The sequence below is a fragment of the Engraulis encrasicolus genome, chromosome 9 (assembly GCF_034702125.1).
Source record: "Engraulis encrasicolus isolate BLACKSEA-1 chromosome 9, IST_EnEncr_1.0, whole genome shotgun sequence".
In the NCBI taxonomy this organism is placed as follows: Eukaryota; Metazoa; Chordata; class Actinopteri; order Clupeiformes; family Engraulidae; genus Engraulis; species Engraulis encrasicolus.
Window position 1 is genome coordinate 40537616 of NC_085865.1, and position 10000 is coordinate 40547615.

At 45.4% G+C, this 10000-nt stretch overlaps 1 protein-coding gene across 5 annotated transcripts in view; it reads left to right on the forward strand.

The window, feature by feature from the left end:
* Window positions 1-10000, forward strand: part of arhgap12b (Rho GTPase activating protein 12b) — an 86304-nt gene that overhangs the window by 58270 nt on the left and 18034 nt on the right. For all 5 annotated transcript variants that reach the window (XM_063207147.1, XM_063207148.1, XM_063207149.1 and 2 more), the window contains exons 4-7: window positions 1-140; window positions 3215-3346; window positions 3698-3778; window positions 7239-7364. The exon at window positions 1-140 is cut by the window's left edge and continues 46 nt beyond it. In XM_063207147.1, the coding sequence (XP_063063217.1) occupies window positions 1-140; window positions 3215-3346; window positions 3698-3778; window positions 7239-7364 (479 nt within the window). The remainder of the gene's footprint in view (window positions 141-3214; window positions 3347-3697; window positions 3779-7238; window positions 7365-10000) is intronic.

Here is a 10000-nt window from a genome sequence, read left to right on the forward strand (position 1 = left end):
ACGGCCAGTGGGAGACGCATCGGCACGCTAGTGGGCGATACTACTACTACAACACACAGACACAGGCCACCACCTGGAAACCCCCGCGCTCACGAGACAGCAGCAGCCGCACGGAGCCCCCCAACAGCGCAGACATGGAGGTAGATATGCACGCAGGCAGACGCGCACGCACACACACGCATGCACCAGCAGCCGCACAGAGCCCCCCAACAGCACGGACATAGAGGTAGACACGCACACGCGAGCACGCACGCGCGCGCACACACACACACACACACACACACACACACACACACACACACACACACACACACACACACACACACACACACACACACACACACACACACACACACCTGCTCACTTGATGTCCATCTCAGACGACCAATTGCCCCATTTCCTATTTTAATTATCAATAATAATAATAATGTACCACTGCTACTATTGCTAATGCTACTGTTGCTACTGATGAGAAGAATGATAATAATAATGATAATAGTAAAAAATTATAACAATAATCCTATTGAATATCACTTCTCCGGCAGTGGATGTGGTCTTAAGTGCTTAAACGGTTAAACAAGAAGCGCAAGACGAGCCTACTGTAGATTTTTGGTGGTCCACAATCTCTAGAAAGAACTGCTTGTGTGTCCCCAAGGCTCAATAGCTTCTCAGCTTCACTGCTAAAAGCACTCAAGGGTGCTATTACTGTTGCCTGACAGTTAAAGACTTGGCACTGAACTTATCAAGTGGTAAAATAGTAATAATGGGAGTGGTTCAGAGCAATTCTCACCTCTGTCACCATATTTAACCACAACTTTTTTCACCACATATTTATTTTAGACATTGCGAATCTCACAAATACATTGAGCCTAGCCCTGTCTTTTAATATTAATCTCAGCTGACTGAACCTGCTACACCCCCATACACTCAAACAAAACTCTCTCTCTCTCTCTCTCTCTCTCTCTCTCTCTCTCTCTCTCTCTCTCTCTCTCTCTCTCTCTCTCTCTCTCTCTCTCTCTCTCTCTCTCTCTCTCTCTCTTTCTCTCTCTCTCTCTGTCTTTCAGTGTTTCCCTTTCTTTTTTAACATTTCAATACTTTACACACACATGTGATATTTGTCTTTTTCTCTACGCTTGACAATGTTGCCATGTACGAATTATGAAGCATTAGCCTGGCTCATTAAAACGTGTCATGAATCTAACTGAAATCACTGAAAGCATATTGGTTGTTTCCACACGCAGACACGCATCCAGACTAACGTCCACACACGTGTATGCACATGCACACACACACACACACACACATATGCGCGTTCAGATAGGCAGACGGTGCTTTTTTCAAAGTGAAGAAGTGGTGAGGATGTGGTCAAAATGTGGCGAGGACCTCACACACACACACACACACACACACACACACACACACACACACACACACACACACACACACACACACACACACACACACACGAACACACCACACAACCAGACACGTGCATACACATGCGCTCACACACTCCACATACACACACAAAAAAGAAAAGAAATGCAAGTGCAACTACAGGCACACTGATATGGTCACACATTTCTTCTCCAGAGTTGTAGGCTTGAAAACCTAGATGCACAATGGCTATTGCTGCAAACTCAAAAACACACACTAGGGATGCAAATTATCAATTAATTAATTATTCATCATTAGTTGATAGCCTTATGGATCGACTTACGATTAATTGATAAGCAGCATTTTCCCCCCCGAAAACTCAATGTTTCTCGAAAAAAAACCTACTAAATCTAAAAAATGTAATTAAAAATTGAAATAAAATACCACATTAAATTAATTCTATTTCAATTCTTTAATCCAAAGATGATTTAAATATTTCCACTATTCACACCAATCTTCACACACACTCTTCACATGCCCATTTCACCTAGGTCTCTTGTCAGTTTAATTGTCGATTAATTGCGATTAATGTTTTTTTAATCGATTAATCGTTTGCATCCCTCACACACACACACACACACACACACACATACACAAACACACACGTACACACACGTACACACACGTACACACACGTACACACACATACACAAACACACACGTACACACACAGCAGTGTAGAACCAGGGCAGGTCTCCTGTAAGTAGGTCTCTATATTTAAGCTCCTCTAAACCACTGCCAGACGTTAAAGATCTGCCACATTCCCTCGCCTAGCTGTGTGTGTGTGTGTGTGTGTGTGTGTGTGTGTGTGTGTGTGTGTGTGTGTGTGCGTGTGTGCGTGTGTGCGTGCGTGCGTGCGTGCGTGCGTGCGTGCATGCGTGTGTGTAAACTTGATCGTGGGGGTAAAAAAGAACGTTTCTAAAGTTCTGCTTTGTGTGCAAAATGGAGTGTTTGTGTCGGGTGTGTGGGCGTGCTTTTGCTAGTCCGCTCCCCTCTGCTACCCCGTCACTCTACTGCACAAGGACACTGGATACACACACACACACACACACACACACACACACACACACACACACACACACACACACACACACACACACACACACACACACACACACACACACACACACACACACACACACACACACAGAGCTAGCGAAACAGAACAACTATTTAATCATCAGCCATCTCTTTCTCTCTCGCACTCTCGGTCTCTCTCTCTCTTTCTCTCCATGTCTCTTTCTCTTTCTCTCTATGTCTCTCTTTGTCTTTCTCCCTATGTCTCTCTCTGTCTCTCTCTCTCTTTCCCTGTCTCTCTCTCTCTGTCTGTCTGTCTATCTCCCTCCCTCCCTCCTAGTCCCTTCCCCATCAAATGCTGATTCAAAGACTCATTGGCTTAATCTCTCAATGAAGTAGTGTTTGTGTTTCACAAGACATACAATGACAGTTAAGAGAAGGAAGAGAAGGCAGGCAGACATTATGTGGAATGTTGTAATTGTAATGTTGTTTAGATATCCTACCAACCCGGACTTCATCACAAAAAATACTCTCATATCTTCTAATTAAATACATTTCAGTGTTTCAGTGTTTCATCGCATCCACTGCCTATCAGCTTAGCATTGTTAATGTTCATTTAATAGTGTGAAAAAGTGTGAAAATTACGTTAAGGAGATGGGTTAAGCTTTCGTTCATTGTCATTTCCATGTTGATATGACACTCACTCACTATGTGTGTGCGTGTGCGTGTGCGTGTGCGTGTGCGTGTGCGTGTGTTTCAGTCGGAGGAGAACAGCCTGAGTACCTACTCCAGCCAGTCTGACAGCCAGTATGGGTCGCCCCCTAGAGGTTGGTCTGAGGAACTGGACGAGCACGGCCACACGCTCTACGTCTGCGAATACACACATGAGAAGGTACTGTTTTACGCAGCACTGACGCCACACTCACTGCTCTCTCTCTCTCTCTCCCTCTCAATGCTTTTTTTCTGTTAATGTTAATGTTTCAGCAACTTTTTTTGCTGATATCTTATGTGACTTGCAGTACTTTTTTAATGAACTTTAGAATCCTATATTTCTGGAGAATAGTAACGATCATTTACATTCTCTCTCTCTCTCTCTCTCTCTCTTTCTTTCTCTCTCTCTCTCTCTCTCTCTCTCTCTCTCTCTCTCTCTCTCTCTCTCTCTTCTCTCTCTCTCTCTCTCTCTCTCTCTCTCTCTCTCTCTCTCTCTCTCTCTCTCTCTCTCTCTCTCTCTCTCTCTCTCTAGTGGATGAAGCATGTTGATGATCAGGGACGGCCATACTACTACAGCACAGATGGCTCTCGCTCTGAATGGGAACTGCCCAAAGTAAGACCTTCTTGAACACACAAACACACACACACACACACACACACACACACACACACACACTGCTCTGAATGGGAACTGCCAAAGTAAGACCCTCTTGAACACACACACACACACACACACACACACACACACACACACACACACACACACACACACACACACACACACACACACACACACACACACACAGTCTCTCTCTCTCTCTCTCTCTCTCTCTCTCTCTCTCTCTCTCTCTCTCTCTCTCTCTCTCTCTCTCTCTCTCTCTCTCTCTCGAACAGAAGACACATGTGTGCAACCTGCATATACCCCCAAACAAACTCTATCCCCTCCACAGCAGGTTAAGCTGGTTAATGGGGATTAACCATCACAGGTGTCTTTTAAAACAGGCGGCTCACTCGTGTGTGGGCACCTGACCATATCTCTCTCTCTCTCTCTATCTCCGCACACACCCGGACCATACACATACACACACACAGACACACACACAGTCACACTGGGCTGGCTGGGGATGTGAAGCTGTGGATTCGTGGTGTTTTGGGGAGGACGGGAGAGGTACGGTACCTGGTTTTGTTTTTGTATGGCAGCTGCTCTCTGACCTGGAGTGCGTTTCTTGAAAGCTTTGTTGCTAACTAAGTTAGCAACTTACTTGGCTGCAATGCATTGGAATTCCCATTGGCAACCTACTAAGTTGCTAACTGGTTAGCAAGGATACTTTCGAGAAACGGGGTCCTGGCAACCAAAACTTGTACCTTCATGCTAGCATGTGTCATTGAACTGAATGAAACTCTTATGGTTCAGGGATAGCATGCTAGCTCAGAACTATGATTAATATCACCAGACTGAGAGCATATCCAGAACTTCCTGCCTGCTGGCATTTGTTTCTTTCTATTCTTGGGAATTTGTCTCCGCTCTCAATTGTGTGGTGGTTGTCAACTTCCTCCTGCTCTGCCATGTTATTTCACTCTCGGTCTAGAAAGGCTGTGCGGATCTGACCTATGAAGGTCATTTTCTCTGAAGAGCATTGTTTCCCATCACGGGGGAAAAAAATATCATAACAGCCGCTGGTCTCATATATTTGCATAGTACCAGTCATCATTGTGTATGCTTCACTGTAGGTTTAAATAAGGGGAAAAAAAATTAAATAGTGTGTCGTAGGCATGAAACATGCAGCATTTTGGGTATTGTATTTGCCACAGCCCAATTTAAAACTTTGCCTGTGCACACGCCTTCTTCCCAACTGCATTATCAGTAGATGTATGACTTTCATTATGTCTTGGAGTTATATCAAATCTTAAAGTTTCTTTTTTTTCAGACATGTAAAAGTTTTTATCTTTACCTGACACGTTTTGACGATGAGTTCCGTCTTCATCAGAGGGTCACATGGATGTTGAAGTGTGACATGCTTTAAATGACCCTCTGATGAAGACGGAAGTCTCACCGTTGAAAACTTGTACATGTCTGAAAGGAAAAAAAACATTGAGATTTGTATTATCAGTATTATCTGGCCACAGCCTGTCCTGTTTTTTCCTCATGATTTAGAATTTGTACATTAGCTTGGGGATAAGAAAAACATTAGCGGTAAGCAGTATCTGTAAATCCAATTACATTTTGAAAATTGCATGAATATTTTGTTGACCTCTACTTAACAATGATTGGAAGTGTGTATTCATTTTATTTGGGCACCCTGTACTTTCCCTGCGGATGCTGCCCCATGCCCAGTTGTAGTAGCACCAGTGTTATCAGGGCTGATTAAACAGCAGGTGGACGCTAAGGAGATTAATCACGCTAGCGAGGTCACGGCACCCCGCGGAGAGAGAAAAAGAGAGGGAGGGGGGGTGGTAGTGGCGGCGCTGGCATGCAGTGACTACTGCACCCCTTTTAAAATTGTTAAGGAGAATTCACGTTCATCTACGATATGTTATCCAAAGAGGTCATTGTGAGCAGCTGGCTATCTTTCCTTTCAGCTGGAAAGATGTCTCGAGGGAGTGCCTTGTGGGTCTGTTCCCTTCCTTGGCTACTTAGTGGAGTCACAGTAAGGCGATAATAAGTCGTGCTGGCAAGGTCACAACACCCCACTGGGAGAAGTGGCACTGGCCTGCCTTTACTGCTGCACCCCAGTAACACGTGTACACCCAGGGCTTGACATTAACTTTTCACTTGCCGGCCACTGTGGCTAGTGGTTTTCCCGAGTCACTAGCCATCCAGCTGTTCTACTAGCCACTATTCTACTATTTGTTTTTTTTGTTTTTTAAATCATCTGTACATCCAACCTCAGAAGATGAGGTGCTTAAAGCAAGAAGATGGATGCATGGGTCTCTACATGGAAATAAAAAAACAAATAGAAACTGAGTAATGGCTTTTTCTTGAATTTAAATGCAAACAATTACGATACACAAAGGGCCAAGTGCAGAATATACTCTATTCTGATATGTCATACCATAGAATAAGCTACCTGCCAAATTGGCTAGTGACACTGAAAATTTGTTACTGGCCACAGTCAAGTTTTACCAGCATTTGGCCGGTTGGCAGATGCCAGTGTCAAGCCCTGGTACACACACACACACACACACACACACACACACACACACACACACACACACACACACACACACACACACACACCTCCTATTCTGTGGTGTCAGCCAAGGTTGCTGTTTGGGAGCATGAGGAGACCCGAGATCGAAAGCTGAGTTAGGGTTCTCTCTAATATGCAGACTACCGTCCTCCATTGCTCACTTGTGCCTGCTTGTAGCCTCATGATGACGTCACTGACGACAGAAGTTTAATTCAATATCTTACAAAAGCGCAATTCTAATGTGATTATCTCATTTGCAATCAGGATAGTGAAGAACAGTCCCCCAAAAGTTGTTGTGGCTTAGATGACAGCGGGCAGGAAAACTTTATTGTTTTCTCCACGCAGGCGGAGCGTCACCAAAACACGAGGCCACAAGCACAAGCCGAGGACGGGAGTCCACATATTGGAAAGCACTCTATGATTCTATGAATCCCAAGCTGTTCCTGTTTAGTGTTGTCAGTCAGGGATGCTGTCTGGGGATGATGCCTGTGCTCAGTAGGCAGAGATGCCCTGTCGCGGTTGCTGTGGTGACAGGCTTTCAGATGCATCTTGTTTGCTATTGTGCTGCAAAATTACACTACATGAAGGTGTTATTATTATAATATGCTGCAGAGGAGATAGGCTTGCGCTTGTAATGTGTTTATTGTCTATCCACTCTTATTACACACATGTTTTGTGAGAAAGGGTTAGGTTTTATGGTCCAAATAAGCTCAAGTATTCTAATGTTCTAATGTGGCAATTGTGATTTGACAAGTGTAATCTAATCATCTCACTCTCTCTCTCTCTCTCTCTCTCTCTCTCTCTCTCTCTCTCTCTCTCTCTCTCTCTCTCTCTCTCTCTCTCTCTCTCTCTCTCTCTCTCTCTCTCTCTCTCTCTCTGCAGTACTCCCTCTCCCCTCCTACCCCGTGTGAGGTGCCCAAGTCCCACAGTCTGGACCGTAAGCAGCCTGAGCCCATCGTCCTCACCAAGTGGAGACACAGCACCTACCTCCTGGAACTCAGCGACAAGGTACTCAACAACCGGCCACTATCTCTCACTCTCTCGCTCTCTCTCTCTCTCTCTCTCTCTCTCTCTCTCTCTCTCTCTCTCTCTCTCTCTTCTCTCTCTCTCTCTCACACTCTCTCTCTCTCTCTCTCTCTCTCTCTCTCTCTCTCTCTCTCTCTCGCTATCTATCTATCTATCTCTCGCGAGCACTCTTTTGTCATCTCTCTCTCTCTTACCATCTCTCCCTCTCCCTCTCCCTCTCCCCCTCTCTCTCTGTCTCTCTCTCTCCCTTGAGCATCGTACCTAACCCCATATTGCTCCATGGACTGTAACCAATACCCTGTACTTAGAGTAACTGTAAGTCACGTTGGATAAAAGCGTTAGCTAAGTGTAATGTAATGTTATGAGTATACGTGTACAAACCAGAACCTACCACATGATGGAGTCCTGTTATCGATGGTGAACCCTCAGAAGGACATAACTGTGGCCATTCCTCTGATGACCCTACAGCAGGGATGGGCAACGGGGGGCTCACGCGGCCCGCCTCCTCACGCGGCCCGCCTCCTCACGCGGCCCGCCTCCTCACGCGGCCCGCCTCCTCACGCGGCCCACCTTCTCACGCAGTGCGGCCCAAAGATAAAACATGAAAATTAAAAATGACCAGATTTTTTTAAACCACTACGGAATCAATGCATTGCAATTGTACTCTTTGCCAATAGAGAACACTGCTATTCCTTCCAAACAATATCGGCAGCCAGGTAGCAACCAACTGCACCCCAAACCTCAGATTCGTGGTCATGTGGCCCTCTTATTTTGGTGGTGACGTATGTGGCCCTCCTCATCATGAGCGTTGCCCATCCCTGCCCTACAGCAAAGTGTTGCTCAGCAACCACAAGGGAAAGGATAAAGCCCTGCTGAATGATGTGGCTGTACTGTGTCCTTCTGCTGCACCGTCACATCAACACGTGATGAGGATCATTTCTGGTCACCATAGCAACTGGCATAACTTAGAGACTTTGGCTCTGCAGAGCCTGCTGCAACAGCGTCAACATTTTCAAGTCCAATTTTAATTGTGTTTTGATGAGCACAGCTAGCCCTGCAAAGAAATATAACACAGAGAGTGTATGATTTGACACTTAGTGAGGGCGACAATCATGGGTGTTAAATGAAAGCGTAACATTGACTTTTGTATTACAGAGCCTGCAACTACACGATGTTGGGGTACTTTTAATCGTTTTAGTTTTAATAGTGAAGTTCTGCCAAAAAAAAGGTAATTTTGTATTGAGTGACACTTGGCCTATAAATTGACAATTTAAAAAGGGTGCAGCACCACCAAGTCACAAAGGTCAGACTGTCCTAGGACAGAGTCTGTGAGATCATCCTCGGGTCCTTTTCATAGTTCAGCTCTGCCAAAAAACTCCTCAAGTCACAGAAGTCGCAGTGTCATGGGTCTGATTGACAGACGGTGGCCTAGAATCTTCTGGGTGATGGGCAGAACTGGGAGTGTGCGTGTGTGCGGTCTCCATCACTCATGCAGTCACTCAAATATTATGAGTGTTTAACCCATCTACACTCTCGGAATGCATAACACACACACACACTTAGTGCAGGGTATCAAAATTCAGGGATAGAAAGTGCCTAAACCTCCATTCAAATGTGTCGATGAGTTTGATGAGTATGTATAATACGTTTGCGAGGGGCTGATTCTTTTGGGGTTAAAAAAATGAGGTTTCTTTGCAAACAACTATGCTTTTGTCTTTGTGGAGTTGAAAGTCCCTCTATGTGATTCCTGTTTCTTTATGTGTGTGTGTGTGTGTGTGCGTGTGTATGTGATTGCGATTGCCTGTTTCTTTATGAGTGTGTGTGAGATTGAGTGATCAAAAGTGTGTGTGTGTTTGTATGTGTGAGTCACAGGGGTATGTATGTGTGTGTGAGCGAGAGCAAGAATGATTTTGGTTGTGGGAGATTTGTTCGATAAAGAGAAGCTTTATGTCTATCGGCTCTCCCTTTTAAAACCCTCAAATTGGTGCCTGGCACCTCTTGAATGTTTTGGAGAGCGAGACCGAAGGCGACGCTGCTGATTGGCTCCTGCTCTTGTTTTCAGCTGTCACTCCAAAAGAGGAGGCTCAGCACAGACTCTCTCGGCCTATCGCTGTGCAGCCTGCAAGTCAGTTCCCGCCCCCCCGGTGCCGGCCGGCCGCCAGCCAATTAGAATCGAGTGCATTCCATTGATTCCTTTTCTAATTCCTCACCCCTAGCCCACACTCACCATGTTCTCTAGAGCCGCTAGCTTCACTCCATCACATCACACCACATCATATCTAATATTGCACCTCTGTCTTCTTCGTCGATGAGACTATGGCTTTCGTTTCTATGCTGTACGAGCGTGACGCATTTGACAGTTTCAGAAGACCGTCTGATTCTGACCGACTAGCTGCCTGCTTTGAGTGTGACAACTCTTCTCCGTCTTCCGATAGTGTATGTGCATGCTTTTAGTACCGGTAGGCTTGTAGGTGTGTGTGTTTGTGTGCGTACGTGTGTGTGTGTCTGTGTGTGCGCCGTGTGTGTGCTAATGTTTGACACTTGAGTGACGCTGCTCTCAAACGGAGCCCACTGATAGTGAATGTGCAATCTTTAGCACTGGTTGTGTCTGCGTCTGT